The 21,159-nt window shown below is 36.6% G+C and overlaps 2 protein-coding genes across 3 annotated transcripts; both read left to right on the top strand.

Moving 5' to 3' along the window:
• The first annotated feature begins 9,812 nt into the window (after positions 1-9,812).
• LOC104104328 (subtilisin-like protease SBT5.4) lies at positions 9,813-15,464 on the top strand. The gene is made up of 10 exons (XM_009612382.4): positions 9,813-9,966; positions 11,296-11,405; positions 11,539-11,636; positions 11,741-11,905; positions 12,392-12,503; positions 12,594-13,226; positions 13,567-13,812; positions 13,913-14,027; positions 14,240-14,453; positions 14,775-15,464. Exons 1-10 carry the CDS (start codon positions 9,838-9,840, stop codon positions 15,353-15,355), a joined length of 2,403 nt encoding a protein of 800 aa, XP_009610677.4. The 5' UTR covers positions 9,813-9,837; the 3' UTR covers positions 15,356-15,464.
• Positions 15,465-17,036: 1,572 nt separating this feature from the next.
• Positions 17,037-18,502, top strand: LOC104104329 (uncharacterized). Of its 2 annotated transcripts, none has more exons than XM_009612383.4 (2): positions 17,037-17,160; positions 17,378-18,502. In XM_009612383.4, exons 1-2 carry the CDS (start codon positions 17,078-17,080, stop codon positions 18,024-18,026), a joined length of 732 nt encoding a protein of 243 aa, XP_009610678.1. In that variant the 5' UTR covers positions 17,037-17,077; the 3' UTR covers positions 18,027-18,502. The 2 variants fall into 2 exon arrangements, with proteins under 2 accessions (XP_009610678.1, XP_009610679.1); XM_009612384.4 differs by having other exon boundaries at positions 17,037-17,291.
• Positions 18,503-21,159: the final 2,657 nt, after the last annotated feature.

Raw genomic sequence — 21,159 nt, 5'->3', positions numbered from 1 at the left:
TGCCCAGGACTGAAACGTGAAACACAGTGTGAATTTTGGATGAAGGAGGCAATGCTAATTTATAGGCTACAAGACCTATCTTCTGCACAACTTGGAAGGGTCCAAAGAAGCGTCTGCTGAGTTTAGTATAGCGTTGGAGGCGAACTGAAAGTTGACGGTATGGACGAAGACAGACGTACACCCAATCCCCTATATCAAAAACCACTTCCCGACGACCCTTATCTGCGTTGTGTTTCATACGTTCTTGGGCCCGAAGTAAATTAGCCTTCGAGGTAGCCAATACTTTATCTCGTTGTAGCAGAGAGGCATCCACAACAGGATTGGTCGAACTATCTCGGACATACCTCGAAACAGTTGGTGGAGGTCGACCATACACTACCTCAAATGGAGTAAGTTTAGAACTATGCTGGTATGAAGTGTTATACCAAAATTCAGCCCATGGTAACAACGAAAACCAAGTAGATGGAGTGTCTGAGGCAAAGCAACGAAGATACATTTCGAGGCACTTATTGAGAGCCTCCGTTTGATCATCCGACTGAGGATGGTATGCTGAACTCATAGCTAATTGAGTCCCTTTCAGCCTGTGAAGCTCATTCCAAATGTCACGACCCAAAAATCTCACCACATGCGTCATGATGGCACCTAGTCTCTAAGACTAGGTAAGCCGATTTCAATTATTTTTTTTTTGGAGCCATTTTTTTTATTAAATAAGTAACCAAAACTAACAACGGAACAAATATGAATGTACAACCTCCCAAGACTGGTAGTACTAAGTCACGAACTCTAACTGAATACATGAAGTGATCACGAGGACCGAATATACAATACTGTTTTAACAGTACAATGGAATGAAAAGACTCCAAGGGACTGCGACGACCAAGCAGCTCTACCTTGAATCCTTACGATCCCGCTTTAACTCTTCTCAAGCCCAATAACTCCAATACCCGGCTCTGCACAAAAATGTGCAGAAGTGTAGTATGAGTACACCACGATCGGTACCCAGTAAGTATCAAGACTAACTTCAGTGGAGTAGAGATGAGGTACAGTCAAGACACTCCCTAGTCTAATAGCTTGTGCAATATAATATATAAAATAATAGGAAACAGATAACAATAAGGGCAACATAAAACAACCAGTAATATGTACAGTAGATAACAAGAATACCATTAATATCGCTTAACAATTAATAAATACAATTACACACAATAAATAAAATTCTTCAAATAAATGTCTTTCACATATAATTCTTTCAAATAACTCTCTTTCAAATATAATTTTCTCAAATAATTACCTTTCAAATATAATTCTTTCATATAATACCTTTTACATAAAAATCCTTTCAAATAAATATTTTGAATATAATCCTTTCAATTAAAAAGTCACCATGTGACACCTCGTTTCATAATCATAAAAATACAGGTCTCATCCCATTTCCATATTTTTCGTAAATACGGGTCTCAACCCATTTTTCATATTTCCACGACACCTCGTGCCCATAATTAAATCATTATATTTTCTCCGGCACCTCGTGCCCTCATTTCATATCACAATTGCACGGACAATTCACGTGCCAAATATCATTATCATTTAATCACAACACCCCCTTGCCCACAATTCATATCACAACTGCACGGACAATTCACGTGCCAATATCCTCATTATTTACTCACGGCACTTTGTGCCCATATTTTATTTTATAATCCGCCTGGCAATAGCCACATGCTCTCAATTTCAACATAAATCAGATTGTCATCAATTTACCAACAACAAGAAAAATTGCACAAGGTATAATAATAAACACAAGAATATCACAACATCACATGAAAATCATCAACCCCACAACCCCACATCATCACATATCGTCCCTGACAATAGCCACCCTTATCGCTCCGCCCAGACAATATCAATAGCCACCATTAGCGCTCTTATTGCCACCTTTATCGCTCCTATTGCCACCCTTATCGCTCCGCCCAAAAAATATTCCAACAAACACAACCACAATAAAATGCCACCCTTATACCCACATAATATCAATGGTGAAATGGTACCCTTATATCTTCAAAATAATAATTAATACAACACAACAATTTACACGAAAAATTATCACGGCAACATAACAAAATCAATTCATATCACAATTTGCCCAATGGCTACAACCCAAATTTCAAAGATACAACCAAGTCAATTAATTTCACAACAAATAGTCGAAGGCTCCACACAATGTGTACAACACCCAAAAATAATCAACAGAGATAGAAATTACTCAACATAAAGTAAAGTCTTTATTAACTCTAAATTTTTGATAATTATATAAACACCTCTTCTTAAGCTCATTTAATTAATTATTTGCAGAGGAAAAAATCTAAAATGAAATTAAATTCCAATAATTATTAAACCAGCAAATTCACGGAGTTTCATAAATAATCAAATAACAATCACATCAACTTGTCATATAACAACAGAGTCAACAACAAGGATTTAGGCACGATAAATAGATGATTAAATATATGCCAACAATTATCCAATTTACTACACAATATGCTCAAGACTTAAACTCGATAAAATTTGCACATATAAACCAAGTACGTACTCGTCACCTCGCGTACATGGTTTTCAATTACACAAATTGCACATAAGACTCAATGCCTAAGGAAAAATTCCCCCACTCGAGGTTAAGCACGACACTTACCTTTTTTAAGTTAGGTCGATATTCCAAAATAGCTTTCTCACGTGAATTGACCTCCGGACGGATCCAATCTTTCTTGAGCCTTCCTTACATTACTACGAGGTTCCGAAAATCCTAGCAACTTCAATCTATTTATAAACATAACAAAAGTGAACCATAATTAGGAAGATTTTCATGGTTTCAGCTCATTTGAACATTTTATCAAACACTAGGTGTGCAAATTTGGTTACAAGGTTCTTTTACAAAGTTTCCTTCATTCCACAACCCAATCTTTACATATTTGATCTCAACAATCTTCCCACAAACCTTATTGGTACAAGCATATATACATAATACTATTACACCCAAGAATCATACTCCCAATCACCAATCTTTTACCCCAAACTCGAAATTGAAGACTAGGGGTTGAATCTTACCTCTTTGATGAAAATCTTGTGATTAGCTTTCTTGATTCATGAAGATTGGATGATTAGAATGTTAGGTTCCCTCCTTATCTCTCTAAAATGCTCTTACCTCTCTCTAAAACCCTCAAAAAAATACCCCAAAATAAGCCCCAAAGCCTATTTATCAAAATGAGGTCGGGTTATGAAAATAGAAAAATTAATCCTCCGAAAAGCAGGTCTGCGATCGCATAATGGACCGCAAAATAGGTATACGGGCCGCAAAATTGATTGCAAAATCGGTACCCAGAACTGGGCTCTTCTGGTCCATTTTGCGACCAGTTTGCAGTTGCAGAAGCAATTATGCGATCGCATAATTGGTCGCTGAATTGCATTTTTCCAGCCTTTGGTAATGTGGTCATAACTTCTTGTAGGAATGTCCAAATGAGGAATGGTTTGAAGCGTTGAAAACTAGACACATAGACCTTTCTTTTGAAATATAACACACCATATAAATCTTCATATCAAGAGAGGTATGCTCATTTGAAGTTAAGTCTTGTGTGAACTCACTTGAAACTTTAGTCTATTGTGAAATTACCAACTTCAACATTCGATGCCGAAACCTACCGAATCAAGTCTGATTGACCTCAAATTTTGCACACAAGTCATAAGTGACATATCGGACCTATTCAAATTTCCAGAATCATATTCCGATCTCGTTATCAAAAATTCAACCTTCGATCGAACTTTTCGAAAATCGTCTATTTTCCAACTTTCGCCAAAATGCGTCGAATTGTCCTACGAACTTCCAAATCAAAATCCGAACACGCGCCTAAGTCCGAAATTATCATACAAAGCTATTGACATCATCAAAATTCTATTCCAAGGTCGTTTGCTCAAAAGTCAACTCTTTGGTCAACTCTTTCCATTTAAGCTTCAAAATGAGAATTTTTCTTTCAATTAAATTCTAAATATTTCTAAAATCAAACTCGACCACACCCGCGGGTCATAATACATATTATGAAGTTGCTCGGGACCTTAAGTCGTTGAACGGGGTATTAATTCTTAAAACGACAAGTCGGGTCGTTACACCAAAATTCAGAGAGGAAGAGAGGGTCTCGATCCGACACAATTGTGAGTGGAAAGATATGTAAACGAATGAGTTCATGGACAAACACTTCGGCAACCTTTTGATTGGTGAAATGGGAAGGCAGGCCTACAAAATGGCCATATTTGGAGAGACGATCCACGATAACCAAAATAACAGTGCGCCCTTGAGTGGATGGAAGACCAGTTATAAAATCCATCGAAATGTCCTAAAAAATGATATCTGGTATTGGTAAGGGAGACAATAACCCAGCAGGCTTTAAAGTCAAGTCTTTCATTTGTTGACAAATTTGACATTCACTGACAAATTTTGGACATTAGCCCGCATGTTATCCCAGAAAAAATTAGAGGAAAGACGATGAAATGTGCGGGAAATTCCAGCGTGACCACCCATTTTTGAAGAATAGAACTCCTTCAATAACAAAGAACGCAAGTGTTCATTTTTTGGAACCACCAGTCGATTGTGAAACAATAGAAGGCCCTCTTGAAAAGTGAAATAAGGTAGTGAGGCCGGGTCTTCTGCCAATTGCTGCTGCAAGGACAACATGCCAGCATCAGTTTTGTTGAAGGATCGTAGCTGATCGATCAGAGCCAATTCAGAAACGGCTAAGGATAAGGAAAGAACGGCAGGCATGCGAGACAAAGCATCTACATCAAAATTCAGTTTTCCCGGATGGTAGTGGATGTCAAAATCATACCCAATGAGTTTACTTAACCAACGTTGCTGCTTTGGAGTTTGAATCACTTGACTAGTCAATGATTTCAGAGGTTGCTGATCAGTGATAATGATAAATCGACGTCCCAGCAAATACTGCTGCCATTTTTGCACAACCTGTGTTATGGCGAACATTTCCTTATTGTAAGTAGAAGCAGCTTGCATCCTTGAAGAGAGCCTTTGACTGAAGAAAGCAATAGGATGCCCCTCATGTGAGAGCATTGTACCAATACTTGTCCCCGAGGCATCTGTTTCAACTGTGAATATCTTGGAGAAATTAGGAAGAGAGAGGACGGGAACTGAACTCAAAGCCTGCTTGAGCTTGTTGAAGGCATCAAGGCAACATCGAACCATAAAAAAGAATCCTTCTTCAAAAGGTCAGTAAGAGGGGAGGCTAATTGGGCATACCCTTTGACAAAACGGCGGTAGTAGCCAATCAATCCCAAAGATCCACGTACATCCTTAACTGAAGAAGGTATCGTCGAGGAAAGAATTGAAGCTATTTTTTCGGGATCAATCTGAAGACCCCCCGAAAACAAAATATGTCCCAAGTAAGCAATTGAAGATTGTCCAGATTAACACTTCGAACGCTTGACAACTAGTGCATTTCTAAGCAGGGTATCAAAAACATAGTGAAGGTGAGATAAATGAGCATCCCATGACTGACTATATACTAAAATGTCGTAAAAAAAACTAGTACAAACTGCCGAAGGAACAGCTTGAAAATGAAGTTCATGGTTGCATGAAAGGTAGAAGGGGCATTTGAAAGCCCGAACGGCATGGCAGTAAACTCATAATGGCCCTCATGAATTCGAAATGCCGTTTTCTCAATATCTGGAAGGTGAAGCCGAATGTGATGATATCCAGCCAAAAGATCTAACTTGGAAAAGATGTGGGCATTATGAAGCTTATCAAACAGTTCATCCACAATTTGGATAGGAAATTTATCTTTCGCGGTGATCGAATTTAAAGCCCGATAGTCTACACAAAAATGCCATGTCCTGTCTTTCTTTCGAACCAAGAGAACATGGGATGAATACAGACTCGAGCTAGGGAGAATGACACCGCTTTGCAGCATTTCGGAGACTTGGCGCTCAATTTTGGCTTTTTGAAAGTGGGGGTACCGATATGGGCGTACATTGATGGGACTAGCTCCGGGTAATAATGGGATGTGATGGTCTTGACCTCGAGATGGGGGAAGTAAAGTTGGAGGTTGAAAAATATCAGTGTATGACTCAAGGAGGGAAGATAAATCAGGGGGTAATCCCATTGGTTGGTGGGATTGGGGGAGTGAAGGTCGAAACTCAAAATGTATGAAATTGAATTAGGTTGCAAAAAATGACGAAGGGTGGAAACATTGATTTAAGTAGGAGAAGTAATAGGGTCACCCGTCCAATGAATGTGTCTACCAGAAATTGTGAATTCAAAAATACAGTTGATATAGTCTATAAGACTATGACCCAAGGTGGCCAACCAGTACACTCCCAAGACCAAATCTGAGCCATATAAATCAACGATGAAAAAAGTGGTAGAAAATGAATACCCCTGAATGGTAATTGGAACCTCATGAATCACACCTAGGCAACTTAAGGTATGTCTATTTCCTACTAGAACATAAAATGTTGAAGCTGGCTCCACTGGTAGTTTGAGATTTTTAGCGGTTCGGGGATGCATAAAATTGTGAGTGTTTCCTCCATCAATGAGAACTTGAACATGATTTCCTTGACAACAGCAGTAAAACGGAGAGTAGATGGGCTCAAGCCACCGGCAAAAACATGAAGACTGATTGTTAATAAGGATGGGTTCTCAGGAGGAGTATCTGGTCGAGGTGAATCCGGAGGTAAAGAAGAGTTGTCTAAAATGACATCATCAGTGGGATCGTCCTCAGGCAAGAGGAGAAAAAGTTGTGGCTGAGAAGAACAACGGTGACCTTTCTGATATTTTTCATCACAATTAAAACAACGAAAAGGGCTCAAAAATGCCCTTAATCTATCATAAATGGCTCAAAATTGCCCCTCATCCACCTTTTAGTCCAAAAATGCCACTAACGTTTTCTTTAAGGCTAAAAAATGCCCTTAACCTATCAGAATGACTCAAAATTTCCCCTCATCCACCTTTTGATCCAAAAATGCCACTAACATTTTCTTTAGTATCAAAATTGCCCCTTGAACTAACGTTCGACTTATCAGATGTATTTTTTTAATTCACGTGGCAATGTCCAATTGGTTAACATTGAGGAATAAAATTAATAGATAACACATAAAACCGACACACATATTCTGATACCCATATTTTTCCTCTTTGTGGTTCTTGAGAAGTGCCAGTAAGAGTTCTTCCAACAACTGCTATTAGGTAATTAGCTTGAAATTCGAGGAGTAGAAGTAAAGGACAACAACTTAAGGTGATATTTGCTTTCTGATTGCTATTTTGAGTTCACATGAGATACGTTATGGATCATCCTATTGTTGGTGTTGGAGCAGCTCAATTTATTGCATAGATCAAGCAACGCCTTCTACTTCGCTGACATTGACTGTACAAGTAAAGCATCTCAAATTATCATACTAGCTAATTAATTAAAGAAGCATAAAAAAAGAAGAAACAAACAATGCACTTGTTTTACAGAGCTTATGCTTCCAATTCTATTATGGATAATAGACTTTCTTTTCTAAGAGATGATAAATTACGAGGCCGATCTATTTTTTTCGCTTTTTGAGAAAGGTCACTTACTGATTTTTTCATTATCATGTAAGATTCGCTTGGATATGATTATTTCTCATTTGGGTTTAATTCATATCACCCATAGTAATGTCTTTCTGATGGAGAAGAAAGGATATTGGGTTTAATAAAAATATGGGTATTAGAATATGTGGGTCGGGTTTATGTGTTGTCTATTAATTTTATTCTTCAATGTTAACCAATTGGACATTGCCACGTGAATTAAAAAAAAAAACACATCTGATAAGTCGAACGTTAGTTCAAGGGACAATTTTGATACTAAAGAAAACGTTAGTGGCATTTTTGGACCAAAAGGTGGATAAGGGGCAATTTTGAGCCATTTTGATAGGTTAAGGGCATTTTTCAGCCTTAAAGAAAACATTAGTGGCATTTTTGGACCAAAAGGTGGATGAGGGGCAATTTTGAGCCATTTATGATAGGTTAAGGGCATTTTTTAGCCTTTTCCGTTAAAACAAAGGTTAAGTTCCCGTTTGCGTTAAATTTTTGCCTGTGTAAGTTTTTTGAAAGGAACGCGGCCCACACCCGGTAAAGAAGAAGACGGAGAGTGAGAAGAAGGAGAAAATGGCCGGCTCAATTTAGGATATGGTGTATTTTGGTGGGTTGGTGAGAAAACTAGTGGTTTGCTAAACGAAGTGGGCCGGGGCGAAGACTTGGGTTGGGCCATATGCTTCTGCTCCTGTAAAAAAGCCAACCCAATGGCCTCGTTCAAATCTACTGGGCGAAAAGACAAACACATTCGCTTTAATATATGGGTTAAGCCCAGAGGTGAAACAATGTTTCAGCATCGGCAGGGACATCTCCGTCGTCCGATTGACCAGTTTTTCGAATTGCGATAGATATTCACGGACATAGGTTGTCATTTGCAATTTGGCGAGTAAACTCTCGGGTGCCTCCAGTGATTTCGTTCCAAAGCGATGCACCACAACTTTGAGGAAGTGAGACCACCTACATAACTGGCGATTTCGGTACATCCACTGGTACCATTCCCTGACCTCTCCCTCCAGAAAGAAGGAACAGAGTTCCAAGCGATCCTCATCGGCAACATGATACCTGTCAAAATATTGATTAGCCTGGAGGGTCCAACTCTCCGCGTTGATTCCGTCAAATTAGGTAAATCGATTGGAGCTGGTTTGTCGCGTTTGAATGGCAAAAATGGTTGGTGGACAAGTGGGAAGTTTTGGTGTTGTGGTTGTTGGGGAAGAGTGGAGGTCGGAAAAGATGCAGAATATGGTTGTTGGGAAAAGGTTGGAACAGGGGATAGCGAAGAGTATTGAGGTTGGTAAGAAGCGTGGGGTGGAGGCGTAGAGGAAGAACATGGGTTTGATACGGTAGGGTTGATGGTGGTCGGCGGTGGTGTCGGAGGTGGTGGTCAGAGAGATGCTAGTTGAGAAACAATGTCGTGAAGGACAGTCTGCATCGAGTCCATAGTCTTAGTGTGTGAGGCAGAATCAGCTTGGAGCTGCTTGACAGCTTTATCAAGGGATTTCAACCTGGTATTGTGAGCACCGTCACCCATTTGGAGAGGAAGGGTCAATGAAAGCACCAAAGGTAACGATAGAAGCTATATTAAGGTTAAAAGGATTTACAGACCACAAAAGAGGGGTCTGCTCCTCTACTTTCTAGAAATTCTAAAGGCAAAAAGAAAGAAAAAATTGAGAAAAGGGAGGTTCCGGATCTATAATTCTATGAAGCAAAAAAGATAAGCAACTTTAACCGTGCTCTTTTTGAGCTGATTCCTCTCCTACTTATATCATTCATAGCAGGGTTTTCCCTTATCATCTTCTCTAACGGTTTGGCAGAGATTGATTCTCTGGGGATCTGGGACCACATAGTGGTCGAGGTATTTAGGTGAGCCTTTCTCTCTGTTGGTGCGCCTAGGACCTTGTGGTGTGTCCTGCTGAGTTGTTATATAAACAAAAGTTATTGTAGACTTCATCATAGCAATAATAAAACGTTGGCATTATTACTAATTGTATAAAATGATATAATATAGTAGTAATTATTATCCGTTAAGTACCTAGCTATTACATAGGATAGGACTCTTGATTTGAATTGGTTTCACTTTACCGTTAACCGTCTCCTAATAACATAAAAATTCTTAATCTTTTTAGACTCCTTATAGATGTAAGCCACTATTAAGTACAGTATATTTATATATATTCTCGTTAGAAGTTGCAATAATGTTTCTTCTTCCTTTTTATCATTATTTTGCCATGATTACCAACGAAGGTTTAATTTTGCATCAAGGAAGCGGAATGTTATCATCCAAATTGTCAACTTATCTATCATTGCTCTTAATTCTTTTTTGTGTGCCACTAACACCAGCTCTTGCAGTCAAAAAGGTAAATATTTCGCCGGAAATTTTTACCGTATATAAGTCAAATTTTACTTTTGTTATTAAATTCATATTAATTCTTGAACAGTACTCTAAACGGAATTCCTGACTTCCCAATTGGCGGTTGGTGAAAAAGCTCAAAAAAACTTGTAGCTTGTTGACTGTTGAGCAAAAAAACTAAAAAAAACTTGTACCATGCAGTGCGGACCACTAGGGGTGTACAAAGAAAACCGATAAACCAAACCAACCCGATAATCCGAGTCAAACCGAGAAAAAAAAATCGATTGTGGTTTGGTGTTGGAAAAAACCCCGATCATAATTAGTTTGATTTGGTTTTAACTAAAAAAAGTTAAACCGAAACTAAACCAACCCGACATTACGTTTATATAAATTTTTTTTAAAAAAAATTATGCATATAAATATTTATTGTAATATAATTTATAAATATTTCTTAAACGCGTTCGCACTTTTATCTTTAAAAGTAATTATTTAAAATTTGGACTTAACATTCTTGAATGATCCAATAAATTTTATAGCCCATAAAGGTAGTAAGTCAAATAAAGTTCAAATCAATACTAATTCTAATAAAGGAAATTCAATTCAACACTAGGAATGACAATAGTGTTGGATATCTATTTTTTAGTTTTGCATTAATTTATAATGAAAATATATAACCTAGTTTTTTTTTTTTAATGCTTAGTTGTGTAATTAACAGTACTTATTAGTTGTACTTATTTTAGCACGACCTATATAGTATTTTTAGATTATGCTAATTTTTATTATGGTGTATTAATTAGTAATATTTTCTTGGTGCGATTTTATTATCTATGTTATTGAATATTTTAGTACAATGTTATGACTCATCTCTTATTATTATTTTATTTTTCTGGAAAATACATTATATACTTGTATCCTACTAGGACTAAAATAAATATTTGGTGTTCAAGTTACATATTTTGTGCTATGAAGACTTTAATTGGGGAAAATCCGAAAAGCCGAAAAAAACAAGAATGAAAACCCGACTTTATTGGTTTAGTTTGGTTTATAAATTAAAAAACCGACATCATTGGCTTGATTTGGTAATTGAAAAATTCGAATCAACCCGACCTATGTACACCTCTACGCACCACTAGCCGACGTTTTGTATATATTTAGTGTTAGAACCTATAATTTCAAACGTGTGACATGTTATAAATAACAAGTATCTAAAGATCGAACCCATTATTATATTTTGGATTCGCCTATGTATATAACCATTAGCTTTAATTCTTTCCAATTAATATTATCCCATTTATTTTTCTTATTTTGTGGGGTTGTTTTTGGATTATTAAAACAGTCGTACATAGTGTACTTGGGGGCGCACTCTCATGGTCCAGGAGTAACATCTGCTGATCTTCATAGTGTGGTAGATTCTCATCACGAGTTTCTTGGTTCGTTTTTGGGAAGGTATTTATGGTGCTACATATTGTCAATTAATCATATATCATCGTTGTTATTCTAATTCTATTCTTTTTTTAGTTTAAGTTCTATGCACTGACAGTATAAAAAATATTGCACTAATCGAACTAAATTCGTGCAGTAAAGAGAAGGCTAAGGATGCCATCTTCTACTCATATAAAAGACACATAAATGGTTTTGCTGCTGTCCTTGAAGATGACCAAGTGGAGGAGATTCAACGTATTTATACTATATTATGAACTCTGAAACATTAATCTAATCTAGTAATATTAATATATGATTAATGTCTTAGGCATACTAAGTTTGTGGAAAAAATAATGCAGGGCATCCAAGTGTGATCTCTATTTTCTTGAATAAAGCTAGAAAACTACACACAACTCATTCATGGGAATTCATGATGCTGGAAAAGAATGGCGTCGTTCATCCAAGTTCCCTGTGGAAGAAAGCTCGATTTGGCCAAGACATTATTATCGCGAATCTTGATACAGGTAATTACGCCCACCAAGGCTTATTTTGATCGATCATGATTCTTAGTTTGAAGGGGAGCCTTGGCGTAACTGATAAAGTTGATAAAACTGTTGCCATGTGACCAGGAGGTCACGAGTTCGAGTAGTGAAAACAGTCTCTTGTAGAAATGTAGGGTAACGCTGCATACAATAGACCTTTGTGGTCCAGCCCTTTCCCGGGCCCCGCGCATAGCTAGAAGCTTAGTGCACCGGGCTGCCCTGATTCCTAGTCTATTTGTTGTGCTGCACCATTGTTAGTTGGATTTAAATTGTATACAACGTCAGTTTATTAACCTGTCTTATTTTTCGCGTTACTAGTACCACTTTTTATGGACGGTTAATTAATCTTTTAGGTGCCTGACAGTGTTGCTATCCTGTATTGAAGTTAAACTTGTTAATTTGTCTCAGTAAACAAGATCATCATTTTACTGAAGTACATTATTTTAAATGATTGTGCTCTTTCAACAGGTGTTTGGCCTGAATCAGAGAGCTTTAGTGATGAAGGATTCGGACCAATTCCTTCAAAATGGAAAGGGATTTGTCAGAATGACAACACCACTGCTGGTTTTTCTTGCAATAAGTATGCTTTATTTTGTAATCCCTCTTTCACCACTAGTATGATTTCAAGAAAAATACTAACAAGAATTTTACTATTATAATATATTTATAGAAAGCTTATTGGAGCAAGGTACTTCAATAAAGGCTACATCGCGAGCGGAGGAAATGTAAGCGCTTCAATGAGCACAGTACGCGACAATGATGGTCATGGCTCTCACACTTTATCAACTGCTGCTGGAAACATAGTCCACGGAGCAAGTGTACTTGGCGTGGCGAATGGGACAGCAAAGGGAGGTTCTCCTCATGCCCGAGTGGCTGCATACAAAGTCTGTTGGCCTCCTGTGGATGGTGCAGGATGTATGGATGCTGACATTCTCAAAGCCTTCGATACAGCCATACACGACGGGGTTGATGTGATATCTGTGTCGCTTGGTGGATCGCCTTCTGACTACTTAGAGGACGGGCTCGCCATTGGTTCGTTCCACGCTGTCAAGAATGGTATAGTTGTAGTTGCCTCAGCTGGTAATGATGGACCTGATTCTGGAACTGTCACAAATGTTGCTCCCTGGATTATAACAGTAGCAGCAAGCACCCTGGATCGCAATATACAAAACAGTGTTCAACTGCAGAATGGATTGCTCTTAAAGGGAACAAGCCTTTCGAAACCAACCACGCCCCAAGAAAATTTCTATCCACTAATCAGTGCTGCACAAGCTAAAGCTGCCAATGCATCGACAGATGATGCGTAAGAATGAAACTAATTACTACTCCCTCTATTTCAGTTTATGTGACATTATTTCCTTATTAGTCTATCCCGAGAAAATGACAGCTTTCTAAATTTGGAAACAATTTAAATTTATACTTCCTATTTTACCCCTGGTGAGAATTTTTTATAGTCACACAATGTCATGACATGTTTAATATCACAATGCAAGTTTCATAAATAACTCCGTGTCCAGTCAGATATGTTCACATAAACTGAAATGGAGGGAGTACTACTGTAATATGCTATGCATTATTAGCTTGTTCTTGTTATACTAGTTTTTCGTTGTGATCATCACATGTATTATAATTTGCTGATGCAGGATAAGGTGTAAGAAAGGAACATTGGATCCTAAGAAGGTGAAAGGCAAGATATTAGCCTGCCTCAGAGGAGAGACCGCGTTAATTGATAAAGGACATCAGGCAGCTCTAGCTGGTGCTGTTGGAATGATCCTTTGTAACAATAAGACTACTGGCAGCGAAATTTTCGCCATCCCTCACGTCCTTCCAGCGATACATGTCAATTATACAGATGGCGTTCAAGTCTTTGACTACATCGCTTCTTCTAAGTATGTCTAAATTTCCTTCTTTTCAGTGATATATATATATATATATATATATATATATCCTCAAGTACTTGTAATTCTAATTGCGACGTTATTGTTACAGAGATCCTCGTGCGTATATCACAACTCCTGAGACAGTGTTGCACAAAAAGCCAGCTCCATTCATGGCTTCATTCTCTTCTACTGGTCCTAATTCTGTAACTCCTCAGATTCTCAAGGTTAGAAGCTTCATTCTCAATGTCCTAATCAATCCTGTAAACAAATATCCCTTTTGATCCGAAGGCCGATGCAGCCTTAACTGCATCATGGAACATACATATACGTGTTGACTTGGTATAATTTCAACGAATATTAAATTCTGAACTCATAATTTCAAAAGTATTAGCCATCAAATCTAAAAATCTGGATCCGTCTCTGTCTATTCGTGCAGCCTGATGTTACTGCACCAGGAGTGGATATCATAGCTGCATACAGTGAAGCAGCAAATCCTACAGAGGAAGACTATGATAAGCGCAAGACTAGCTTCAACATGATTTCTGGAACCTCAATGTCTTGCCCCCATGTTGCTGGTGTAGTTGGCCTTCTCAAGAGCCTCCATCCTGATTGGAGTCCCGCCGCCATTAGATCCGCTATTATGACTACAGGTATGTATATGCCTCCTCTAATGAATATACATGTCCAGCTCAACTTAGTCCAAACTTGGGCGAGTTATATTTTCATGAGCTAAATCTAACACCTGATCAGTAGCGAAGCCAGGATTTCATTAAGGGGTGTCAAAATTTAAAGAAATAAATACACGAATAAGTCAAAAGGGGATTCAATAACATAGTACATATACATTCAAAATTAGTTTTTACCTATCTAAGTAGTGTAATTTTACGGCTATGTGTTGTGTTTATTAAATACTCCATTAGTTAGCAATTGTCCAATTTTCTTACACTAACTTAAGATATACCTTTTTACAGCCAGAACAAGAGACAACACTGGTAATCCGATGCGTGATGAAACGGAGAAAGACAAAGCAACACAATTCAATTATGGTGCTGGACACATGCGCCCGAACCGCGCCATGAATCCTGGCTTAGTCTATGACTTGACTGTGAATGACTATTTGGACTTTCTTTGTTCACTTGGTTACAACCAAAAGAACATTACAAAATTTTCAGGAACAGGATCAACTTATCAGTGTCACAAGAAGCATGGTCTTAATATCTTGGATTTCAACAATCCTGCAATAACAATTCCTAATATCTCTCCCTCAGTTCCTGTCACCATTACTCGCACACTCAAAAACGTCGGTAGCCCTGGCGTATACGCTGCACACGTTCGTCTGCCACGACGAATGTTTTCAGTTTCTGTAGAGCCGAGCGTCTTAATGTTCGATCACATTGGACAAGAGAAGAGCTTCAAGTTGACAATTGAAGTTAAGAATGCTAAGGCAGTAAAAGATGGGTATGTGCCCGGGGAGTTGCTATGGACTGATCGCCTTCATTACGTTAGAAGTCCGATCGCAGTGGCTTCACTGAGTGACATTAAGAAGCCTTAGAAATTTGCTAAGATGTGAATAATTTTTTCTACTTTTCCTACTATCCTTTCTAGTGGATTATTGCTCTCTATTTAATTGTCTGTTGGTTTTAAAGTTCACATAAATACGAGTATTATATTTCAGTATCCTGATTCCTGAGTGATATTTCACTCTTCTAATATATTCTTGAGAAGAATGAATATATACAAGATATGAGAAAAGGGGGAAAAAAAGAAAGAAAAACCACAATATATTATAGATCAGAAGTTTGAATTTCATCAAGGGAAAAATATTTTCTTGTGTTTAGGGATTCAAAAATTTGTATGTATACATAGTAACATGATTTTTCACCTATATACACAGTACAAATTTTTGGCAAAAAGGATACATTTGAATCCTTATAATAAACATGACTCTGCCACTGTATTAGATGAGGAAAATGAAAGAGAAGAAGAAGAGTAAAGTGGAATAATCCAACAAGATTTCAAGGAAAAGGGAGAATGCAAAAGAAATTTCGCATGCATAAATAGCCTTTGCAAATGTAGCATATGTTTGATAAGTTGAGACGGGCGGATATGTTATTGAGCTGTATTTCTAAAATAATTATAGAGAAGATAAAATAGCATAAATGTAAAAGAAACAGAATTTAATCCGAGCCCACTGAATTCACAGTGTTTCCTTAAGGAATTTAATCCCCTCCTAGTACCCAAGGTTGTGGATTATTTCCTCCCAGGATAGAACGAATTACACAGTGGTGTAGCGATACTTCAAACACCAATGTTTCAGCGAACACAAAGATCGGTAGCAAATCACACTTACTGATGCTTTGTTTGTAGTTAAAACAATGCCGAAGAAAGGAGGAGAAGTCAGAAATTCGTATTGAAAATCTGAGAGAATGGACTGGTATTTATAGCCAATGTTGAGCTCAAACTGAAGAGGTGCAACTCTTCAAATCCGAAGAGGTGCCAACTGTTTCTTCAAATCTGAAGAGGTGCAAACTGTTCTTCAACTCTTCAGATTTGAAGAGGTGCAAACTGTTCTTCTGAAGAGGTGTTGAAGAGGTGCAAACTGTTTTGTAAATGTCTTTTACAAAAAGCCAAGGGCATATACTATTACGTTTGGATTTAATATTAATATTCCGTTTACAAAAAACCGAATATTTAATAACAATTCTGTTAATATTTACTATTAACAAATAAATTTGGTCCAAAAAATTAATCAATCAATTGACCAAATCCGAAGCCGAAGCCGAGGACGACGGCGCGAGGCTTGCCTTCTTCTTAACTCTTTAAGAGCTAGAAGAAGTGCAATTGTATATATACCCATCAAAATCTTTTCCTCTTCCAATATGAGATAATATCCCTTTGTCAAGGAGGGAAACTCAAATATTTTTCAATTTCCCTCCATTTCCCATTCACCCTCTTTTAAGCTACATTTAAGCTTAAAAAATCCAATAGGATACACCTTGCCCCAAGCCGTGTCACGTGACACGTTTTCATCAAACTTTTTTACTACTGGATATAAATATAAAAAAGACACGGCTTGTTATTCTAACTATTTAGTCATTTAATTTCTTCAGATATTGACACGGCTTACGAAAAATCAGGTGTACGCGCTCAAAGTTGGAGTAGTGAAGAAGCGTGAAATTCGGTTTCAACTGTCCTCCTTTAATTAATTCATTTTTTTTAAAAAAAATGAGGGGAGGATAAAAGTATGTAGTGAACAAGAGTTCCTCTCTCAAATATGTATGGAGTGAGGGAAAAGAGCAATTTAAGGAGGGAAAAAAGAAAGAAATTTTGGATAGTCACGGGAATGTGTCATGTCAGGTTACAACAAATTAAACTTTTTGCAATGCGTATTTTAGGGAGCTGCCGTTCCATATGTAGGAACTAGGAACCAGTTGCTGACACTGCCCTTTTGATTATCGCCTTAGCGTATTCTGAAGAAAGATCTCAAAGTCCCCCAAAATATTACTATTATTATTAATTCATTCTTCTTTCATTAATACTATATTGATCTGAATAATTTGTCTGCATTTTGTAGAAGGGGTGCAATAGGAGAAATGGAGAGGGCGGAGAAGAGAAAGAGAGGAAAAGAAACATGGGATCACGAGAAGAAAGAGATGAAGAAGAGGCAAGTGATGACGACGACGACGACAGATAACGACGATAATGATGTTGGAATTAGCTACAAATTGGAGAACATGACGAATAGTAACGACCCTGGAGGCCAGGAGAATATTATGAAAATAACATATGATGATAATGAAAAAGGAAAAATTGGAGTTTTCGACTTTCCATGGCTTAAAAAAGGCGAAGATGTTAATTTCAGAGCAGAAATTGATGAATTATGCTTGGATAGTACATTTGCATGCACTGGAGTATGCTCTACCTCGTACGATTTTGATGATCAGGACACTCTTTTAATTCCCACAAACAGCTACAGAGACATCGCCACTACTATTACATCCAATTCATCTTGTCTTTTTTATGATAATAATGCACTCCTCGACCTCGACCTCGACCTCGATCTCGATCTCGACGAATTTTACGTGGAGAATCTATCGACTATGGGTGCTGCAGATCAGTCGTCTGATGTTCATCAGCTGAAAGTGATTAATAAAATTGAAGATGAGCAATTGAAATTCCAAGTGGATGACCAACAACTTGTTGACCCCAAAGATGGAACTTAATTGGAGTACTTCGGGCAACACTGTTAATATTATTGGCAAGACTTGAAGCCATTTAAATTTCTCGATTTCATCAGACAGATTGTGCATTTTCTTTCGCCATTGTCATAGGCGAGCAATTGGTAGGGGTAGCATCTTTTCAAAGCGGTTAGCGGTGACCATTGAATAAGTTTCTTCGCCTTAAGTTGGGTTAAAAATACACCTTCTTTCATAAAAAATTTCTACGGTAACATAGCACCATGAATGACGCATAGCAAAGCAACACCAAAGAACTAATCCCATTATGTTAAAGGAGTTAAAATTTCAATTATGAAACCCTTGAAAAAAAGGAAGTGTGTAGAGGCTGATTGATGATTCGAAGTTTAAGGATTTTTACAACTACCTCGAGTTATATGTACAATAATATAATTGGGTTCACAGTCAAATATTTATGGATATTTAGTAAATTTCTTAATACAAATACAGAGTTTGGGTAAAAATTACTGGGTTGACGAAAACCATAAGCTTATGCTAGATCCGCCCCTGGAAGTGTGATGGTTATGATACTTTCATCCTTTACTGAAATTTCAAATTCAAGTCCTGAAACTGAATTTTTTTTGGGTATGAAATGATTTATTCATAAATAAATTATCTAGTATAAATTTGAATTAGTCAGGTCAAGGGTATTGGATAACTCATTCAAAACAAAGAGTAAGAAGAAAGGGATAGCATCTCTTTTTTGTTCTTTTATATTCGTTTCTCATTAGGCAGATTGGTCAGTGACTCGTTCTTCTTTTGTTCTTCTATAAGTGTACGTAAATTTGTTTAAGAGAATTCCAAGTTAATAATTGTACTTGGGGTTTAAAGAGCTGTAAGTACTTGAGGTTTGTTTTGGTTAATGTTACTATTACTATACTACAATAGCAACAATATTAATAAAACACTAACAATTCACTGCGATTACCAAGTGTCATTTTTTGACTTATTTCGAGGGAAATTGGAAAATGATCCATTTTATTTGACATTTTTTACGAGGATCGACTAGATTTCTTGAATATCTCTTATCCTTGATCTACAAACTTTCACATTTCTTCGACTCAAATCAGCCAAAAAAATAAAAATATATTGGGGATTTGTCTTCTTCATTAAGCAATTTTTGCCCCCCTTTAATTTGTAATATATGATTGCGGCAATTAGTGGAGGAATATCCTTAGTCTCTATCTCGAAAATCAGGCTAGATCTCTATTTTTGAACGTATGTAACACTCTTTCCTCCACAAAATACTACCCCTCCGTTCACTTTTAATTGTCCAATATTTTAAAAATAAATATTCACTTTTACTTGTTACTTTTAATATATCAAATAGACAGAAGAAAAGAGAAAACGAGTGAAACGAAGTGGAGCGAAGAAAGGGAGGATCTACTTGGAATTGGCTGTTAGTGAATCCCAAGTATGACATAGATAGAGGAAAGAAAATCTCTTACATGCCCAAGGTACATCTAAGACCTTCCTTCCAAGCAACTATGACATAGATAGACATATGCGAGAGTACTCCGGGAAACAAGCAAGCCTTGCCATTCCTGTTATACTCACAACATTAGTTACTCATTTTAAATTATTTTCTCAAAACCATTAAAAATATATATCAATTAATGTGGGTATCATGATAAATTATACACTTCATTTATTATTTCTTAAGGAGCGTGAAAAATCAAAATGTGACAAGTAAAAGTGAACGGATGGGTATATGAGCACTCAATGATGCATACATAATTCGTATCTAAGTTTTGGTTGTTTAAATGAGGAGAATTAACATTAATATAATTCTGAGATTAATTTATACCATAGTATGATATTAATTATTCTATCTCACATAAGGGTGAGATAATAAGCCCGAGATTATTTAATCCAAGAATAAAATACTACGATAACGAAGATGCTATTTTTCAAGGCTCTTCCCGCAAAATTCTTTACAAAAGTCAAGGTTAAAATTAAAAATAAAAATTTATCCCAATCTATCTTGTACACACCAAGCATATTTTTATATTACACCCCATATATTTTATTTTTAGTCCAATGCACCAAATATCTCTCAATAAAAATATATCTACTAAATAATCCCATCACTAGTTAATCCCCGTATTATAATTCCGTCACTATAATCTCGGAATAACTTGTTCTCCTACCAAATGATCGTAAGAGGTCGTTTGACTGGGAAACAAGTTATCCCAAAATTGATTATCCCATCCTCCCATAGGAATAAAAATAACATTACAATCCTGGAATAACTAATTTTGGGATTAATTAGACCGCAATTTTATCCTAACCAAATAGAGGATAAACTTATTTCAAATTTGATCTCGAAATTAATTATACCTTATTTCTGGTACCAAACAAGCCCTAAGTGTACATAAGAGGCTTCTTGGGTTTTTCCCTCGACTATAGGGGTAATTGAAAAAGTTCGTATAACATGGGGGGTTGGAAAGAAATTCTTCCTACTTATTTTTTACTACTATAATAAATCATGAAATAACCAATGCGTCAACAAAGACAAGGGTATAATGTTGTGTGGACGGTGACAGCTTGTTCAAAATCATATCCATCACAGAAACCACTCCACTATTTAGCAATATACTCCATCCGTGGAGCAAGTATCTTGACTTCACAACAATTTAAAATATTTGTCCTGAAAATTTAAATTGAAAAATTAAAATTTAATATACACTAACTAATTTCTAAATAACAATCCTTTAAAATGATTACTTGGTGTCATTTCTATTCCATCTGTCTCAAATTATCTATCGTAGTTTCTAAAAATAGTTATTTTAAATTATTTATTATTTTAGAAGTTTAAAACAAAATTAATTATTTTTTTCTCGTTTTACCCTTATTAGTAATTATTTTTGAAAATATAGATGACACATAAATAGAATAAATATTTAATAAAAATAAATTATATTTTAAGACATAAATAAGAGTAAAATAGTCAAAAGTGATTTTTAATTAATGTTTCTTGAGAACTGTATAAAAGAAAAATGACAGATAATTTAGGACGGATGTAATAATTCAATATTAAATTAAATTTAATTAAATTGTGTAGAATAAAGTGAGGTAAATTTAATTATTTATCTACTCGAGTATTTAATTCTCATTTATC

The sequence above is a fragment of the Nicotiana tomentosiformis genome, chromosome 4, assembly GCF_000390325.3.
Source record: "Nicotiana tomentosiformis chromosome 4, ASM39032v3, whole genome shotgun sequence".
In the NCBI taxonomy this organism is placed as follows: Eukaryota; Viridiplantae; Streptophyta; class Magnoliopsida; order Solanales; family Solanaceae; genus Nicotiana; species Nicotiana tomentosiformis.
Note: the sequence above shows the minus strand (reverse complement) of the source record. Positions and strands in the feature narration are given on the sequence as shown.